The sequence below is a fragment of the Montipora capricornis genome, chromosome 11, assembly GCF_036669925.1.
Source record: "Montipora capricornis isolate CH-2021 chromosome 11, ASM3666992v2, whole genome shotgun sequence".
Taxonomy (NCBI): Eukaryota; Metazoa; Cnidaria; class Anthozoa; order Scleractinia; family Acroporidae; genus Montipora; species Montipora capricornis.
Genome location: NC_090893.1, coordinates 7,625,410 through 7,645,409, shown reverse-complemented (window position 1 = coordinate 7,645,409; position 20,000 = coordinate 7,625,410). Strand labels below are relative to the sequence as shown.

General features: G+C 39.8%; 3 protein-coding genes across 3 annotated transcripts in view; 2 read left to right on the top strand and 1 right to left on the bottom strand.

The window, feature by feature from the left end:
- The window catches only part of LOC138022757 (trichohyalin-like), a 25,531-nt gene extending 19,739 nt beyond the window's left edge, over window positions 1-5,792 (top strand). The window contains 7 exon segments of the mRNA XM_068869698.1: window positions 1-1,417; window positions 1,420-1,514; window positions 1,660-1,763; window positions 2,448-2,484; window positions 3,749-3,856; window positions 4,596-4,646; window positions 5,585-5,792. The exon segment at window positions 1-1,417 is cut by the window's left edge and continues 667 nt beyond it. Coding sequence (XP_068725799.1) covers window positions 1-1,417; window positions 1,420-1,514; window positions 1,660-1,763; window positions 2,448-2,484; window positions 3,749-3,856; window positions 4,596-4,646; window positions 5,585-5,647 — 1,875 coding nt within the window. The 3' untranslated portion in view covers window positions 5,648-5,792.
- A 6,548-nt stretch (window positions 5,793-12,340) lies between these two features.
- On the bottom strand, window positions 12,341-14,537 carry LOC138022752 (phospholipid phosphatase 1-like). The gene is made up of 2 exons (XM_068869688.1): window positions 13,863-14,537; window positions 12,341-13,115 (listed from the first exon to the last, which is right to left on the bottom strand). The coding sequence occupies exons 1-2, from the start codon at window positions 14,515-14,517 to the stop codon at window positions 12,844-12,846; spliced, it is 927 nt and encodes a 308-aa protein (XP_068725789.1). The 5' UTR covers window positions 14,518-14,537; the 3' UTR covers window positions 12,341-12,843.
- A 23-nt stretch (window positions 14,538-14,560) lies between these two features.
- Window positions 14,561-17,053, top strand: LOC138022753 (NADH dehydrogenase [ubiquinone] 1 alpha subcomplex subunit 11-like). Its single transcript, XM_068869690.1, has 4 exons — window positions 14,561-14,756; window positions 15,111-15,218; window positions 16,234-16,353; window positions 16,846-17,053. Exons 1-4 carry the CDS (start codon window positions 14,648-14,650, stop codon window positions 16,959-16,961), a joined length of 453 nt encoding a protein of 150 aa, XP_068725791.1. The 5' UTR covers window positions 14,561-14,647; the 3' UTR covers window positions 16,962-17,053.
- Window positions 17,054-20,000: the final 2,947 nt, after the last annotated feature.

The window sequence follows — 20,000 nt, the reverse complement described above, 5'->3', positions numbered from 1 at the left end:
CAGCCGCTCGCACAATCGCATCACCAGCCAGTAATCAGACGGGCGAAGGATGGAGGAAAACCGGAACTAAATCGTTTGACTGAAAAGCGGAAAAGCATTGTCGAGTTGGAAATCGAGCGACAGCGAGAAAGAGAAGAAGAGACAAGGAAGGAAGCGGAATTGGCGCGGCGTATTCATGCAAAACAACAGGGGGATGGCAAAAGTCTTGGCAAGATGAGCGAAGAAACGAAACTGAAGGACAAGAAGAGTTCGGTTAAGCCTCCGAGCGTGCAAAGGAAGACCGAAAAATTTGAAAAGAAGTCCGAAGAATTGAAAGCGAAGGAATTTCGTCCTAAATCTAAACCTGAGAAGAGTGTTCCGTGTGTCAAGAACTCTGAACCGCAACCGCAGATTGAAGAAGAAAGTATCAGTCAGTCTAAAATGGAAATGATAATGGCTACATCTTCAGTCGGAGGTGGAATTGATACGGTAAAACAGCGAAACGAGAATGGAGCTGAGAGTTCTTTGAAGATAGATGAGACAGAAGCTGATGGAAAGAGAAGAGAAGAAAAAGAACTTTTTAGGCAAATGCAAGAAGAAGAACGTAGAAGACGAGAGGCGCAGAGACTAGATCTCGAGAGAATCAGAAAAGAAGTGGACCGAAAGGAAGCGGAGGAGCTAATGCGTGCAAAGCTGGCGAAGGAAGAGGAGAAGAAGAAGCAAAGAGATGTTGAGCGTAAGATGGCGGAAGAGCGAGAAAAAGACAAAGAGGAGATGGAAGAGATGCAAAAGCAGGACACGTTATCTCGGAGAACAGCGTTTGCAGCCCACAAATTGATTTTAGAGCAGCGTGTTTTGAAAGCGTTGGAAGAAAGCAGTCAGGAGAGTACTCTTGCAAAACGGCGCGCATCCAGTTTTGATGACCAAACGGATTTTCAATTGCAAGGCGACACTCGTTGTTCGGAAACTCCTGAAGGGTTCGATAGCGGTGGGGTTAAGCTAAGGAAATCAACTTTTGAAAAAAATGGAGGTACAAAGGAATCAAAAGAAGACATGCGGAAAAAGCGATTTTCACTAAATCTTGATAGCGCTCGCCGTGGAATGAAAGAGCGCGTACCCTGTGCCATTGATGGAGTAGCTGTTAACGAATCGCAGGCCCAGGACTTTAGAGGTGGAAAGAAAGTTTCGAATGAAGGCGGTTTCTTGAAGGCCAAAAGTGTAGGTGATTTGTCTTTGAAAACAGACGGGAGAAATGACGATCTGGGCTCGCATCCGGTGTTGTATAAGGTTTCTTCCAATCGCGATGAAACTGATTCGGTGGACGGCGCATTGCCATCGTTCTCCGATAGCAGAATTCAAAGAGAACTTGAGGAACAGCGCATGCGTGAAGCAACCGTGAAGCAGGAGGTTAAAGAAAGAGAAAAATGGCATCGACTGGAGGAGGAAAAAAGAAAACGTCTGAGCCATCCGTGGCGGGCAAGAAGGAAATGAGCTTGAGTGACATCAGAAGAAATCCACTGCCTAATAAAATTCAGGTACTGAATAGCAGAACCCTTTAAAAAGATTGTACGATTCCTAAAGGTTTAGCAATTTGTAATGTTTCTCCTGTTGCATTTTTCCTCATGTAACTGTAGTTAAACAGAATGGTGTAATAGTGTTTTTTTTTTCTGCTTCTGAAAGGTAAAAAAGCCGCATCCTTCATCGAATCGAGATTCTCTCACTCATTCCATGGCTGCCCATTGGGAAACAATGTTGCATTCTGTCCCTAATGGAAACGAGGCAAAGTAAGTGGCTTACGAAGGAGAGAAGTTACCTTGCACTTATCTGGACCATTTAAAGTGCCCTTATAAGGCGCGGTGCGCTCGACTCCGGATCGAGTGTTCCGGGTTCGGGTCCTGGCCGGGGACATTGTGTTGTGTTCTTGGGCAAGACACTTTACTCCCACGGTGCCTCTCTCCACCCAGGTGTATAAATGGGTACCGGCGAATTTAATGCTCGGGGTAACCCTGCGATGGAATGGCATCCCATCCAGGGGGGAGTAGAAATACTCCTTGTCGCTTCATGCTACAGAAACCGGAGATAAGCGCCAGCCTGATGGGCCTTCTAGGCTCGTAAGCAGACTTTACCTTTACCTTATAATAAAAAAAATTACTTCCTTTTTTTCTTCAGATTTTGAAAGAGTGTTTGCTTATCACTTGACCCACAGAAGTTTGAGCTTTGATTTTTATCCAAAGGCCGTTTATTTTGATTGTAAGTTTTAGGATTTCACGGTCCGCCATTACTTACGTTCCGCAAAGCTAACCCATTGGACCTCAGAGGGTTGAATCCAGGGAAAAGTGACGTCAAAGGCTCACTTGGTTAAAATTTCAGCGTGTTAATACAGCTTATTATAAATGCAAAACGCGAGTTTAAAAGTATGAAAGCCCAAAACTCCTGTGCTGCATATTAATTATATTAATTGATCCCAGGGATAACACAGACCAAAGGAAAAAGAGTGTGATCGAGGTAAGTTATTTTATGGTCTAAGTGAATCAAATGTGACTGTGAACTCGACTGAACTTGTTTTGCAAGGAATGATCTTCGCATTCGTGCGAGATACAGGGCGAAGTCCAAAGATGTCACCAAAGTCCATCCAGAAATGCTCTAATAATTGTGGTTACACACACCTTAGGTTTGGGGCCTTCCGGTGGGTAAATGTCTTGGGTTTAGGGTTAGTTCAGGTTTCATGTTACCCTTGGAGATGCAGTAACGCAGTAAAAGACTCCCCTCAGGGTAAAATATAATTAGATATGAATTCACTAACGTTGCAAATTAATTCTGCTTTATGATTGGCTGAGCCACCTCAGTGAGCAGATAAACCGTACTTTTCCGTTCAGGGAGTTCTTTTGTTCTTTTTGATGTATCCATGGAAATAACCCTTGGGCAGTTTCGGTCTAGGGGAAGTGGTTACACACAAAAACGTCCTTGCCCTTGGGCAAGCGCGATTTACCCATGGGGTAAAAGGGCTAGTGTAACCACAGCTAATGAAAAGTCACACCGACCCCCTGCTCTTCTGCCCAACTTCAACATTAGGGGCCCGTTTCTCGAAAGTCCCGAAAAGTTTTCGGGCCCGAAAAGGCAATTGTGAAACTGTCAACCGCTTGTTCTAGAGAGCAGATGTTTTGACATTTTTTCAAGGTATCAAAAAGAAAAATGAATGTGAAGTTTGTCGACTTAAATCCTCGCCGTTCTTGAGATACAAAAGGAATTGTGACAACCGAAAATGGCCCGTAAAGTTTCGGTACCTTCGAGAAACGGGCCCCAGGCTCGTGTTACATAATACAGACAATCGACGTCAGAAGGTGTCCCCTAAACTCTATTCATCAAGAAAAGATAGACAGCTGCATGTACTCTAGTCCAAAAATAATGCTAACCCTGCCACTTAAAATAGAGTGTTTTCACTCACGTGATCAGTACCCTTGTTTTTCCACCGAAACGAAAGAAAACGTTTTCATGCCAATAGAGGATCAGTTGGGGACACCAACATGGCCGGCGTTCCATTGTTTAGGCCCCGTGACGTCACGTGAAAACACTCTATTGGTAGAATCAACGGGACACTTCGTGGTGGATATCAAAATTAGGCATTCATCTAATTACTTGCACGCGTTTCTTTGAAGATTTTGTTAATGGTGGTGGTGGTGGTAGTAGTAGTAGTAGCAGTAGTAGGAGTAGGAGTAGGTAGGTAGTAGTAGTAGTAGACGAACTCCTTCTTCTCATTCCTTCGTTGTAGTTAGAGAAAGAAGAAGAAAGACGAAGAGAAGAAGAACTTCAAAAGGAGAGAGAAGTACTCTTGCTGGAACGTAAACACAAAGAAGAGGAGAACAGATTTCTGTTACAGGTAGTGTCTCAGTATTAACGATTCACTGACAAAACAGTGCACTGATTTTACATGTCCATTTTATCTAAAGAGCTGGTCATAATTTCAGAATGTTAAAGGGAACTTCCAAAAAAATAACTTCAAATGACACAGGAAATAACCTTTACAGTCAAACCAGTGTATTTTTTTTCAAAGACAATAAGAACAATAAGGCAACCGTAAAACGTCACAATTATTCAAGATGGTGGCGCTCGCGAAATTTGGAGGTGAAAGTAAGGTAAGGGATTTTAAACTTCAGTTTCTCTGATATAAACACTTCTGTTAAAACAAATTTTGAACAAATTTGTTTGCATGGAAACGTAATTTCTTTCGATTTAAACTTATTCCTTAGTGCACTTATTCCTTAGAATGGAGGATCCCTTTAAGGGATATGTTACTATTTTTGGGTTGGGGTGTTTACGTTATTGATAGACCCCACGTCTCGATCCATGGGTTAACCACAATCCCCGAATTTTCTGGTTTGGAACAAGCCGACCAGAAGCCTTTATCTTTGGTACTCACCAGAAGGATCGCGGTCCGATGTGCAGTGTTTTACAGCCTTGTCGAGATCATTTGCGAAACGCGATCAAGACGGAGTGTAGGAAACTCAACGGCTGAATAAAAACAACGAGGCTTCTAAATTCAATACAATGCACTATTGTCAAGACGAGTACTTTCCTTAGTATTAAAATGTGTAAGAATGTTCTCTTTGTTGTTTCAGAGAAAACGTGAGCAAGAAGACGAAAGAAAAAGAAAAGAGAAAGAGGAAAAGGTTTGTTTCCTTTTAAGTGTATTGCACAAATATTATCTCAACTTGAGACCATTTTTGGACTTCTACTTCAATCTCTTTTCATAGGCAGTCTAGCTGCTACTAGTAGGTAGTTCATGTGAAAATTATTTTCTATTATATGAAATGTAAAAGTAGTTACCTCCAAAAAATGGTATTTAGATTCGCAATCAAAAAGAGGTTAAAGTAAACTCCTACAGGACCCATAATAAATCAGCGTATCCTTCCTCTAGGCCAAATTTGTATTCTAACGGTTTGACTGGAACGAGCATACAAGGGAGGCTAAGACAGAGGCGTCTTTTTAGTTTGTATTTCCCTGCATTTTTCGCCATAGGCCCTTTTGGAAAATACCATAATACTCTTTGTTTGTCCCCCCAAATTTTGCATAAGCATTGTTTCCAGTTTCTCTAGGAACTTAAGATGGTCCTAAGAGAAAACAAAAACTATGCTTATGCAAAATTTGGGGGTACAAACAAAGAGTATTATGGCATTTTCCCAAGTGGTCTTTTGTAGGCCCACACCAGTCCTATCGTGAGAACACAAAGTGGGGCTCAGAATTGCTAAACACTGAAATAGCTGGCAACCACTTTTTCTTGAGAGAAATTACTATGATATTGTTGGAAAAGTGAGCTTTTTATCGGCATAGACATGTGACCGATGAATTCAACAAGAAAGCAAAGGATCATTCCTTCATTTCAGTCATTTTTCGCCGATCACAAAAGACTTGAAGAAGTACGGAGAAAGGCTCGCATTTCCACTTACGTGCCGTGACACAAGTGTGAACGCTTGCGCCTTAAACCTTCTGAAGGTTTCTTTGAACCTTAGGTGCTGCGTTTCTCTGCAAATTTACGGGAGGGGAGAGATTTGCAGGTTTCTATGAGAAAGATGTGAGGGGCCATATATTCATTTTACCTTCCTTGCAGGAAAAGCGTCAGCAGCGGACCTCAGCCATGAAATCATTGTTCGAGAAAATGGGAGGAAAGTGACATTTAGTGAACCACTTGCAACATTCTAGCCATGGGCCGAGTAAAGGAGTTCAGTTTATTTTTAAAAGCAGAAATCCTTTTCACAATAGGTTGTAGTGACAAACAGTTGTACACTACAGCTAAGTGTGAAATCATAATGATTGTCATGACTGTAATGACGCCGGCATACTCGCTGAAAATTCAGTTGAATGCTGAAGCTGTTGAATTCTAAAGCCTTACGTTGGCAATGTCTCTTTTCTCACCTTCACCTAAGTTAGTAGCTTGAATGATATTTAAGTCGTAATGTTTAAATTTCAGCTACACTACACATCAATAAGTTTATTTTGGCCAACTAAGGCCTCGCATGAATGGCGAACAGTAGCCTGCAGAGCAGGCGTTGTTTGGTAGGCGGACGCCTTTTCAAGTTCCAACTTTCTTAATGGGCCGCCATGCTGAATTTTAATATATCGAAAAAGGCCTTTTGGTTGGTTTGCCGACACCATGTGATTTCTCGAAAGGCCTCGTGGCTTTTACAATCGTTAATGATATCCCCGTCTTTGGCAGCGTCGTACTTTAATATTTCCCTGCATTTTTGGTATATTATTTTCATTCGTCTTTTGTGTGATACTATACTTTATTACCTGTGAGCATTTGTGCTTATTTAAAAGACTAACAAACGTGTTACCTCAACAAAGCAGTGAATAATATTGTAAGGAGCCTCCTTTTTGCTTTTGAAACTTCATAACGTTTTCAATTCACTTCAAAATTATTTTTGGCACAATATTCATTTACTTGATTACAGTGATGCTGTTTGTGTGTGTGAGTAACCTAATGTTTTTTATCAGAAGTAATGAGCTATATGATATTTGTGGCAAGTGTTAATTCTACACAATCGAAACATATTCTTTGAGTGTCATCACTGGCGTGTCTTGTTTTATCTACTTTTTGTTTACTTTCATTAATGAAAAAAAATCGAAGTAAAGAAATTTTCAGTTACATGAGCTAATTACAGGAAGAAACAAAATTAATCTTGACTTGCTTGCATACAATTTCCCGCGCAAAGTGAAACTTACAAGAACGTCCTCACACTGAAATGTGATTGGTTCTCTCCATTGTCTTGGCCTTTTTTATTGGATATTTGATTTGATATGGATTATTTGGTTTATGGATCCTGATTGAAACCCGCTCTAATGTCTGAAACCTCAGGCTCCTAATAAAAAGACTGGGTAGCAGACGTATTTCCGGTTGTCTACTAAGAGAAACGACAACCGGAAATATGTTCGTCAAGCGGACTATCTAATAAGGAACTATTTTAATAACGGCGCTTAATGCATTTAATTTTTAATGTTAAAACTACACACACTCAGCAACCGTTGAATATTTTCAAGAATAATATAGAACCATTTACGATTTTCGAAGCAGATGTTTTATTAGCTTAGAAATAAAGCTAAAATGAAATTTTAGCGTTAGCTCGTGTTGACAAATTGCCGCGTAAAATTTATCATATTGAGATATATATTAATTTAGCAATACTTTAAGTAATCTTTACCCACAGGGCTATGGTTGGGAACTATTTTTGTATATACGCGTTTGTACTGAAAAAGATGTTCGGTGTTAACCTCGCTGAATGAAATGAAGACATTTATTTTTCGATCTTGACTCGGCTTGGCTCGGCTCCCACGAGTCTCCTAGGACTCAGTGGTAGAGCATCCGAACTAGTAATCGGAAGGTCGTAGCTATAGGTTCGACTCCTGCAAGGGAGCACTCGGATGTTTTCCGAGTATCTCCGAGTCAACATCGAAAAATGAATGTCGTCATTTTATTTTTGGATACTATGGGAGACTTGTATTTGTTATCTAGCGAGTAAATATATTGCCTATTACACTGCGTTCATTTGTCAAGAATTACATCTGGTTCAGTTACATGCTGATTCTTCACTCTTACAAGAAGCAAAACGTGAGTTGTTTCAAGGAGAATGGGCTTCAACTTTCCAGAAGAAAGAACTTAATTATCGCCAATTTTCGTTTTTCAATTCTTCTTATCTTTTCCTGTAGCTCAGTGGTATGTCCGGGCGGTGCTCGGCCGATCGTGAGGTCAAATTTCAGCATACTCGGAATTTTTCCAACTCCTTTACGTTTATGATCAAACATTCTTTTTCAGAATTGCAATCTGCCAAAAGAGGTTTCCACTGAACAAATTTGAAGTGAGGTGTGTTTCCAAGAATTCAGTCCCGCATTTGTTAAAAATTTGTTGTGAGAGTGGGATTCTCTTTAACAATTGCATGTGACTGCTCTTCTTATTCTTATAGGAAATACTATACAAACTAGCTGAGATAACGGTGTTTTCATAGAGCGAGTTTCAATCGAGTGTCGTAAAACCAAAACCAAAGTAATTACTTTGGCCAATCAAAAAGGACGGAGACAATCCAGTAAATCAATCAAAACTCGAAGTAAATTACACGTAGCCGACACAAAGCGCGGGAAAATGTGCACGCGCAAGCCGCGATTGCTTTTGGTTTCACTTCTGATTGGTTGAAAAAGTGGCGCGAGAACTTTGAACCAATCACTGAGTGAAGTAATGCAAAACCAAAGCAATTCGCTGATTACTTTCGACACTCAATTGAAAACCGCTCTATCTTTTTATATCGGGTGTCTTATGTAAGCTCAAAACTTTAACAGCTGTTTTTGACAATAAACGATAAGTGTTCCAAATAAATGGAGTTGTTATTGCTTTGGGTATGAGGTATTTAACCTTGTGGCACAGGAGATCTTCGTCATTGACAAGGTGATATCTCAAGGTTCTATTCGAACTGGACACGGAAGTGGCGAGAGAAAAGAGAGTGCGCATGAATGGAGCATAGATGCGGTGACGTTAGTTCAAGTCTAAATCCAAATTCTTCTGTTCTCACCTCAGTATTTCTTGTTTGTGTTAGGACCTGATTTGTTGTTCTGCTCACTAAGTCAAGACTGCTTGGTTCGGTTATTTAGTTTTCACTGTAGCTCTCTGTCTTCACTAATTCCCTTCAGTCAACCCTGTATTTTCAGCATCGCGTTTTTTCCAGCGATAAGTATCATATTTCCCTTCCCTTGTTATGTTTGGCTTTTACCACAGAGGGCGTGGCAGGTGTTCTATAAATAAATGTACTCTAGAGAGGGTTGACTTCTAGACCAAGTATAGGAGATAAAGGCCTCCCTTGATGACCTCCTGGTTTTCATAACTTTTTTTTCAAGAAGCCATGCTGTCTTTTCTGCGTTCGAAAACCGGGAAATGTGATGTTAACTAAAAATGTTTTCCCCGTGCGCGAAGAAAGAGCCTTCACCAAAACAGTTGATATCCAAATTCTAGAGTCGTCTAATTCTCACCTAAACAGCAACGAGTAGAACTGGATTGGAGCAACGCTGTGCTAAATGATAATCATCTTAGACAGTTTTGGTCCCTTTTTAAAAAAGAAATGGAACAAAATTACATTACGTTACGTTTGCCTACGTTTCCTCAATCTCGATGTTACTGACTAGTTTGTGCACTTGACCACCTTGGGGGAGGTGGAGGGTATAATTAAATCGGACCAAAAGGACAGGTAGAGAGGGTCAACCTAAACCAAACCAAATGCGAGAAGGTGTGTTTGAAGATTCAACGTGCCATCAGAGCAGAATCGATTGCCGAAATTTAGAGTTCTTCAGCCCAACGGTATCTCAGTATGAGAGTATTCAATTAACAAAAAAAAAAAAACAAAAAAACAAAAAACAAAGGGACATTTGTTTGACATTTGCGGGTGGTGACTTTCACATCCCTGACACTGTGACAGATTATATCGTTGCCACTGAAATATGCTTTAAACAATTTCGTGCTCGTCGACACTGATACGTTTTAAGGAAATGAAACTCCATTGGAGAGGAGGAAATTAAATACAACATAAACTGGAGTGCCGCTCGTTATGTGATTCACGCACATCATTGCGTAGGTGACGTTAGAAGCTCTAAAGAATGTAGCATTGTCGTTGTGGCGCAATTTAAATTCTTGTTGAATAATTCATCGTCTTTTCGCGATCGAAAAAATTCACTCTGAGGAGCAGTCTGTCTGTAAACTCAGAAAGTAGCTGAGACGTAACGCTACAAACGTTTCGACATGATTAAAAAACTGAAGGAAAAGCGCGGCAATTCTCCATCATCAGTTTTGCTCGAAGCTACAATAATAATTTTATTTACAGCCCTTGCTTTGATACTCATTCTATCGTGATCTAAAGGATGGTGACTGTGTTTACAACTGGTAAAAATCGAGAGGGGTGTTTTTTGTTTTCGTTCCTTGTTTTTGTATTCATTGGTGATTTATGGCAAGCACTTCGCATGGATTCTCTGGTGGGAAGAAGACTGCTCGTTTATCTTCGATTCTGGGTGTGGTTAACTCTAACAAGCCGACTTGCTTTTAGTCGTCTTTGTTTAGCAACGTTTATATTTTAGTTTCGTAGTCGATGAAGATGGCAAAAGAGACTCTTATTTTTGGAAAAAATATGTTTCCTCGGTTGTCTTTTGAAAGCGGTAGCTTCATAATGGACCAAGAGAGATGGGTCAATCTCCTCAGTGACTTCTTCCATGCTGCTTGCTGTCTCTACAATAGAACTACGAATCATGTAAACCTGAAAACATTTTTGTAGATGTTGAATTCAGTGCAATTAATGGCCATTTATAGAAACAACACTCTGATGCAAGAAAAACTGCAATGTCTATTCGTCTTTGCGCGTCTTCTCATAATTACGTTTTAATACAAAGACGTTCATGACCAATTTCATGAGTTTTGCCCTCAGCCATTTCGAGTGCGGGTCGTGGTAGCTAATAACTTGAAACTATTAAAATGTTTGACGTTCGTAAAAACCACATCTTCCTCACACGCTTGTTAAGAATCAGTACATGACTCTAAAATATTATGCTTGCATTCAATTCTTCAGCGCTTCATACAGGAAATATCATAGAGCGCAACAAAAAAAAAACATCATTGCTATCGTCGACATATGCGCAGCTTTCAAACATGTGTGACATCCATAAAGATAGAGCGTTTTATTTTCAGGGAAACTGGCTGTCATTTTTATATTGTATTGTTGCTTATACTCAAAGACGAAAAAGACGTCTTTTGCCATGAAAATGATGACATCATTTCGTGTTGATATGTTCATAATTTAATCTAATTATACGATATTGGGAAATTACCACTTTCCAATGGATATTTACCATTGGAAAACAAGTTGCAAAAACCGTTGTAAAAAGAAGAATCGTCTACTACTTTGCAAGTGTTCTAGCAATTTAATGTTTTGCCTGTTGCAAAACGTATTGCACCAAGCAATGTCTTTTGCAAAATCACCAAACGTTTTTTTTTTTTCACAATTGCGCTATTTTTCCAATAAGTCCGCTTCAGTCGCGTTAAGCACTTGCCAAAACTGCAAGGTTGAGTTCCCAAGAAAACTGTAGTCCTGGAAGGATCGCGAGAGCAGCGCTAAATATTCCTATCAACTGGTTTGATAAGGTAATTTATCACCGGCCGTTCGTGTGAAGGGCTGGGACCCATTTTTGTCAGGTGCCGAATCCACAAAGAGGAGGGAATTCCATCTGCTTTTCCTTACCGCAGATGAAGCGAGACTGTTTCGATTATTCCATCGAAGAACGGTACATGCAACAGCGTGTGCATAGTGTTTAATAGACAAATCTATGAGAAACGGTATAAAGACGATGGAACTCTTCCTAAACTAGAACGACTAAATTAAAATGAAGAAGGGGGAGAGGCTTCTAAAAAGATTACATCGAGTATTTCCACTGTTTAACTAAAACATAATTGTGAGAGAGAAATAATAATGTACACAATTCAACGTAATAGCAGTTGAATGGAAGGTGCACGAACAGGAAGAGTTAGTGTCACAATGAGCGACAACTAAATAAAAAAGATGCAACACGGTTACAAAACTCTTTATACAGCGCGAAACGATCTCACAGTGAGAAATGATGACACTTAATTATTGATTTCGCTTTCTTTTATGCAATTTATACTATCATAAACCGGAATCAGCATCGATAAATGCAGCTGTTCATTATGAGTAACGAAAAGCAAGGAACACTTGTGATGCTTAAAATCTCGTCCCAGAGTCCACTTTTTTTTTTTGGTCAGCACTGAGAAGAGAACACGGACTCTAGCCACTTCCAAGGCAGGAAGTCCACACTTGACAGACTTCCGGCTCGTCTACGCACACGCTCAGAAATTTGAAACAACAGTGGCTGTCAATGGTTACAACAATGGACCTTCACTATGACTGCGCATAAATTGGAAGCGGCCAGAGTCTGTGTTGTTGGTGCTGACAAAAAGAAAAGCGGACTCTGGGGATGAGATTGTGATGCTTATTGAAATCAGTGGGCATCTAATTAGGGCATTTCTGGAAATACAGGGTCAACAAGTTTCAACAAACAGCTGGCCACGTAGCAAAGGCCAAGAACAGAATTAGCCATCAAAGGGTGATAATTATGTAGTGCTACAAATCCCACCTGAGTATTAGTCCCAGTAAGGAAATTGTCCCCAAAAAAGGAAATCTGACCGTGCAGATAACTTATTTCAAATGGATTTCCTGGGATTTGAATTTCAAGAACCTCTCAGTTTTTTGCTTGGGTATAACAACTGAAGTGCACCTAGAGCACACATCATACATGTATCAGTGCAGATAGGCTTATCAACTGGAGTAGGATCACTGAATGTAGTGTTAATGCATTAAATTACAACATTATTATGGTAACTTGAATGAATACATTCCACAGGGGAATACCACCAATCACCACTTTCATAAGCATGTATTGTTATGTACAGTAAAGACTATGTGCAAAAAACATTTTTTTGAAAATCACATTTGATTTCCATTGAATCAACTGCAAGAATATTATGAGGTGAATTGTCTCGTGGCGGTGTTATGCCACTATATTAGGGTCATGGCATAAAAAAGAGAGAGAGAGAGAATTTTTTCCCTGCAATTCAGTCTTTGTACCTCCAGTTCTATATTTTCTTGATGTGACCTCTAAAGAGTAATTTCATTCTTGTGCAACTAAGTGCTATTATATCTGGGGTCCTTGTCTGTGTTTGTTATTGCAATCATGTTCTTTCTGTGCTCACAAATTGGCATGCTGTTCTCATCAGAACAGTAAGCAACTGTAGTACATTGCTTCCCAATGGAAAAAGTCAAAGCAAAAAGGCTATACAGTGCCAACATGGGCCGGCTTTCTGGAGCTTTTATCCCTTCTAAACATCTGTAGTACATGGTTAAGGATCAGCACTGCAGTCAGAATCCCCAGCAACATGCCTGCCAAAACATCACTCCAATGATGCTTATAATCACTGATTCGTGACAACGAGCACAGGATTCCCAGCTGTGCAACCACAAGTTGGATAAAGAACTTGAGAAACTTGCTGTGAGGAAAACTCATTGTGGCTTCCATATAAAGGATCGTAAAGGTCACAGCATATGCTATTGAAAAGCAAACAATAAGTGGCCATTTTAGACCCAACATGGTACTGTAGAATATTATTAATAATTAAAGGCACTAATGCTACTCTTCATGGTGGAAGACAGTAATGGTTGTGTTCCCTTGAACATTCATGATTCATGAATTATGCTGTGCTGGGAATGGGCTGTGGTATCAGAGGATGGCGGAGAAGGTCAGTCACGTATGGGGAGACTTGATGGAGGGATATGGGACTAGGCATTTATTACAAAGGAGCTCAGGACCTCAATGCTAGAGGGAAGGGCAAAGAGGATGGCCTAAAGGTGCAGATTTGCTTTGTTTATAACTTACGACGAGGCAATATCACTATTATTGTGATAAACATCTCCATTATCATGACTGTCATCACTATATATCATCATCAGAAGATGCCTCTCTCACCTAATAATTATGACTAGTGTCACGTGCAAGTTCGCAACAGCAGTTTAAGATAGGGCAAGAATATTTGGGCTGGGAAGAAAGGAGTAGAAACAGGACATAAGACAGGAGAGTATACGTAAGGAACAAAAGAATGGATCTGAGATGTATTACAAAAGTGGCACCCATCAAAGCAAACATGAATATTTTGGCTTTTGCATGTTTACAGTGTTAATGCATCAAATGTGGCAATGTATTGGTAACAATGCAGCGTTAATGCATCAAATGTGGCAATGCATTGGCATTTGAAATTCTCGCCTAGGTGTAAAAAGAAAACTTATTTTCAATGGTACCTGAAAACGAGGCATGCCCTGATGGAAACGATAATCTTCCTTCCCTTAACAGACCAGGATCACCTGTACAAACATCCCCTAATATGTAATTGTGGCTACAGTTGGTGAAGACAGCTGGAGGTGCCTTGCAGATAGAGAGAAAATGCGGTCGTAATCTTCCAACAGTGTATTTTCCAACATCGGTGAGAAAAATGGTGATTAAGCCTCCATAGGTGAAACCTATGAATAACCTTAGTATCTCAATATTGCGGGAATTCAATTTCAAAGGACCCAGATTAAAATGGCTATCTTCCTTGGTTTTCATTCTCGACATTCCCTCCCTTCTGCTGTTGTAAAACTCAGTGCTGGAGAACACAATAAATGCTAAGACAAACCCTACGGAGTACAGCACAGTCGATGGAACAGTGCTTTCTTTATAAGGCTTGTTAATAGTATCATCATCGCAGTAAAATCCGCGCTTGAATGGTGGGATCACGAACTTGAAAATCAAAATTAAGATTTCAACCGCCGCCAAGCACAAGAAATCAACGAGAATACAAATGAAGCGTGGCTTTCGCTCAACAGATGGGACAATCTCACGCAATTTGTAAGCATTCTGAGGAAGAATTTCCACCTCTGGAGCAGGCCGCAAATCATCTTCACTGTTAGCCGACATCTCTGGAAACAGCCTTGGTGACCACGCTTGTGCTCGGTTACTGAGTTCTTTGACTCGAGAGGTGAAGTGACGAGGTTCAAGGACACCGTGAGGTTGTTTAATTTACGCAAAACAGCTTTGTATAATAAGTATGCCCGGACATGGATGCCCAAAATTTGATGAACCGTGGATGGATGAATTGGATGGAGAGAACTGTGTGCAAAGAACGATGAGTTTCGCTGTTCAAGGGGCGCTAATAGGCGAGTAACTCAAATATCGCTAGCATGATTTAAGCTTACGGAAGCTTGTGCCAAAAATATCAAAATTGATGGTGGCAGTGGACTTAACATCTAAAATCTTACATTATAGTTAAGTTAATTCTAATTTTTTCTGTGAAACGTAAAAACCCCAGCCGTACATGGACAGATGAAGATCGCGTCTTTGTATGAAACTGTGCATACCACAGGTACCCCAAGAAGCAATGGTGTTCTTTGCTGGAAATAAGCTGTTGATCCATGAAAAAAGGAGATGCTAAAATGGTGAAAAAAAGTTAATTTTTTAATTAATAAGTTCTGTCTCTAATTTTGCCTCGTGCAATTTCAATTATATTTCAGGAGGATTTTACGGTGCTGCTTATTCCGCGTTAAAAATCCCAGATCCTGAACCAACACCTCTCATTCTGCAGTCATTTATTCACATGAAGAATTATTCACTTCTACTTGGTATGTTTTGAGATTGTTAATATGCAATAGCACTTTAATGATACAACATCAAGGAAGTTGTCAGAAACGTTGACAAGGCTCAAATCTAGCTGGACCATTTTTTAGCTTATAACCTGTTTGGACAAGGAAAATTGTAGACCATTTACAGTGGTCCATATCTGCCATGGCAAAATGTACTAGAATGTAGCTTACAAAGTTACGATTCAAAGACCCAAAGTTTCAACGCTCTTGTCTAGTGACTTCCTTTTATATGCTATCAAGATTGTGTTTTTCCTGTTCATTATAAAGCAGCAGGTTCTGCTCCACTTGTTTTCCTTTTTGCTGTAGGTGGCGAAACACCTTGTAACTAACGCCACATTATCAGCTGAGACCACGAGTCAGCCTTTGCTCTTTGCTAATGTCTTGTTAACAATCATGCCAGTGGTGAGATGAAAATTGGTCCTCCAATCATTTCGTGGTAAATACTGCATGGTCAAAAATGGCACCTAAACTTGAGATGTCATTGCTGAGAAAAGCTGCATGTTTATTCCTTATTTTTTGGAAGTTTCCATTTCAGTGAAAAGCAGTCAGAATGAAAGTACATTCTATATTATAACATTTGATGGCATTCATGAAAAGATATTCATTAACCAGACGATTTTACTCGTCAATGGGGAACCCCTCAGGGCTTAAAGGGTTAAAACATCACTCATCCAACGGACAACCTTTGGAGTTCTTATACTCGTCCAGACTGGTTTTTAGTCATCTGGGATGAGCGGACGACTGCAAATGTGGATCCCTGAACTTATCACCTCAATAGAACCTTCAACCAGATGAATTTATTCTTATCTACATCCTTGGGCTTATTTGCCTCAACAAAAATGGTTAGCTTGGCAAATTGTCCTCTAAAGGTCTAAAGTGTATGAGGCTATATGAACAAGAACAGCTGTAGCATCATGGAATGGAAACTTCGATTACCGCGATATCCCATGTTCACCAGACTAAATAAAAAAAAATGTGTGTTTGTTGATTGCAGGTGGAGCTGCAGGTTTGTTTGCATTGACTACTTGTACCTCAGCATCCCTGAGAGAGAAAGATGATCCATTGAACTGGGCACTTGGAGGTGTTGTTAGCGGAGCTTTATTTGGATTTAGGAGTGAGTATAGGTTGTTTGTTTAAATTGCTAGTATCAATAGTTGGATAGACTGCAGTAAAGGTGCAATGGAGTGGATGCTAACATGGCTCTAGATCTGAGACACAAGAGAACTGCTGCTTGCCGGCATCAGTTGCTATCATCTGTATCATTAAATGCAAATCAGTAGTTTGTTTTGTTCTTTCAAAAACCAAAAAAAAAAAAAAATCTGTGATGTGAGGCCTTAGTGACTACTTGATGGCCTAGGTCTGTCACATTAGTCTTGTAGCTAATAATTCTGACCAATAGAATACTAAATTGCAATTGTGCAGGGATGTTTGTGAGCATGGCATATCCCCCTCTGCAATTTTGAAACCTTTGGAGATGTCTTTAGCCATTTGATTTTTGTAATACAACAAGCGGAACATTGATTAAGTTGAGTTGTTTGGCTAAGGAGAATGTTGCCTCCCTCTTACAGAGCCTTTCTGATCATTACTTTATCCTTTTAAAATACAGGGAGCAGTTGGCAAGTAGGATGTGGCATGGCTGCTGCTCTTGGACTCGGTGGAGCTGTTGCCAAGTACATGGGGGTATACAAACACCCTTTTCGCACAGACAGAGTGTTTCTATGAGTTAGGATTGGATCTATCCTGATAGTACAATATTTCATTTGAACATGTCTTTTCCTGAAAATGTTTATGTAAATAAAGCCCTTTGAAATATATCCCCCATCGCTTTGTGTTAATTTACTTTGTAAGAACAAGATAAACACCAAGAATGAAGGTTTAAGCCAGGTTTATCCTGAAGACCATGAGCGTTAGGGATATCGTGGCATTTGTTCTTCACTTCCTGATTTTTGCCGTATGAAGATTGCACTGACAATATTTGGATAACAATGTTTACAAAACAAATTTGATAAAAGCAACTTTGGAAGCAAACAAGTTACAGAAATTACCATTCCTTGAGGGCTGGTGTGTGAAGTGCATTTGTAGAGGTTGGTATGTTATCTTATGTTCACCCTTGTTAAGCCATGAGGGTCGTTTACCTGGTCAATGTCTCCCTAGGCTTTTAGTCAATACATTAAAATGTTCAATTTCAATAAAGAAAGGTTCTTAAATAACTAAAGAAAATGTGTGAAGCACAAAATAAAATTAGATAGCCAACTTTCACCATTCAAAAATCCAACCAAAAATAAACATATGCCATACGATTTTTCTTCATCTCCGTAATTGCATTGTTCAGGAGAATATAATTTCTAATCTTGGGTATCCTGTGTATAGGGTGATTTTTCGTTCGCCTGCTTTTTCGGCGCCATCTTGAATTGCGTCACACGTGCATTGATACGTCATATGAGCAAATGACGATCGCGCACCTCGTGATTGTTATTGTTTCTTTCTCAACCCTTCTCCTTGCTTCCAAAGCTAATGTAAAACGCAATTCAATAATTCGAGATTATCTAGTCCTAGTAATAATAATGCTCTAGTTTTCCAGCTCAAATTCTAAATAATGACACATAACAGTTAGTAGAACGGAAGAAAGGAATGCAAAAAAAACTGTTTGTTAGCTTGGGTAGCAGGCTCTCCGAGGGACTGGGGTTGGGGGTAGAAGAGAGCCTGTGAGCAGGCTAACTATTTATGAAGTGTGGGAATAAAATCAGAGTACCCCAAATAAACCAAAGTTTTCATGTAGACAGAAGAAAAGAGAAGCCCTCGTTTTAGAAGATAGGGATAAAAGGTGAATGGAAATCATTCATATGGAACGTTGCACTTCCATCAATGACCTGCTGTGGTGGGTGCTAATTGTTGAGCTAATTGTGACACAAAAATGGTATTGAACCCACAAACTAGCAAGAACAAACAGCTTGTGAATAGAGCACTATCATGAGGACTCTTACTAAAGATAAAAGACAACTTATAGCTTTTTACACACGCTTAGAAAGAGAGTTTATTAAGGGAATCTTAAAAGTAGTTTTAGTAAAATTGAGGTTCATTTCAGAATCAGTGTTTGGTAGTGAATAGCACAATAACAAAAGTCCTTGAAAATTCTCTTAGATGCAATATTTTATCAGCAAAGTTTAGCCCATAATGTCACAAAGGAAGCGTAGGTCATTTTGGAGTTAACCTTTTCAAAGAGAGTATATTAAAAGTGTGAAATATTTGTTGTCAACACTTAATAGCCAGCGAACATTGACGATTTTTCAACTTTTGTTCGCAAGCTATAGGAGAAGTTAGTTTTTTTTTCCTGATGAAAACTAAAATTAATTTGTATCACAAAAATTTTGCACTTTGGAGCTTTGGAAACCTAGATGGTTGTGTATCGCTAAATTCTCGGAAGAAACACTATCAAATGGAGCTGAAGTGTACTTGAAGGATCTGATAAACCACAAAACGACCACGAGTCGGTAGAAAGCCTGCATTGAACCGTTAATTAGAGACCTTTTTAGATTGACGTATTCGTACTTGCAAGAAACTTGAACTTTAAATCTAATACGCATGCTCAGAAAGGAGACACTCGCAAAACAGGGCGTAACGCATACAGAGAACTGGTACCAGTCAAGTGGTGTCAATCTAATTGATGGCCTTTTAACTTAACATAATTGCTTTATGAGGTCACACTTCAGATGAATCTTAAAGATAACACAACGAAGCGAACGTCAAGCTCTGCATACCTCCGTTGAATCTCTCTTCCGACGGTTTTCGAGATTTCTACTGCTTCTTATTTAATTCATCGTCTAAAAAATGGCTTCTGTGGTAACAGTTATCGTCGGATTGATCATCATGGCTTGCGCGTTTGCTGGGTTAATTGTGGCCGCAGATGAATGCACGAGGCAACCCAGAGCTGTGTAATACCAAAATTTATTTCCTATTGCTCTGTGCAATAACTGTGACATTTGTACTTGGTACACAACACTGACGATATAACTGCATTAACTGACTCAAATGCTTACTATAAAGTTGCAACATGGACAAATATCAACAAAGCAATTAACGGACAATAACTGACGATTTCTAGTATCTACCTCAAAACTAGGCAGTAATCCTAATACCTGGACCCACCTAATGGTAAACAAATTATCTATGTTATACATATTTATCAAAAAGGAGTGCTTGGAAATGATGTCGAATTTCCTTATTTTCGCTCTGCAGTGATGAGACAATTTGAATCCATCAAACACGATTGGGGCTATTATTTCTCTAGTGCTACCCGTTTGTCTAACACGACGGCGAGCGACAGAGGAAGGTCGAACGATAGATCGACGATAGAGCATTTAACTGTCCGTTAGTATGTGGTTTCCAACCTTACGCTGCGCAAAGGTTCTTTGAAACTGGGGTAAAACGCGTTTTTCCGTATACAACATGCGGAACGCGACGACAGACTTGTCAAACGACTTGCAAGTTAAAGTAATTCTTCTTCACCACTTTGCCTTATGACTGACATAATCGACCCGGCAACGGACACAGACGGTGTACGGAACAGAAGACTGACGCGGGACAGACTGATCGAACGACCTCCAAATCTAATCACAATAGTTGGAATTGGACGGAGTACAAAGGGTATCCCGAATAATGAAAACAAAACGGGACACGAGACAGAAATGCCATGCGACTTCCACTTGACTAAAAAGCCGGTTGGCATCGGAAAGTTTATTCTTAAACGCAGCTATTGGTAGT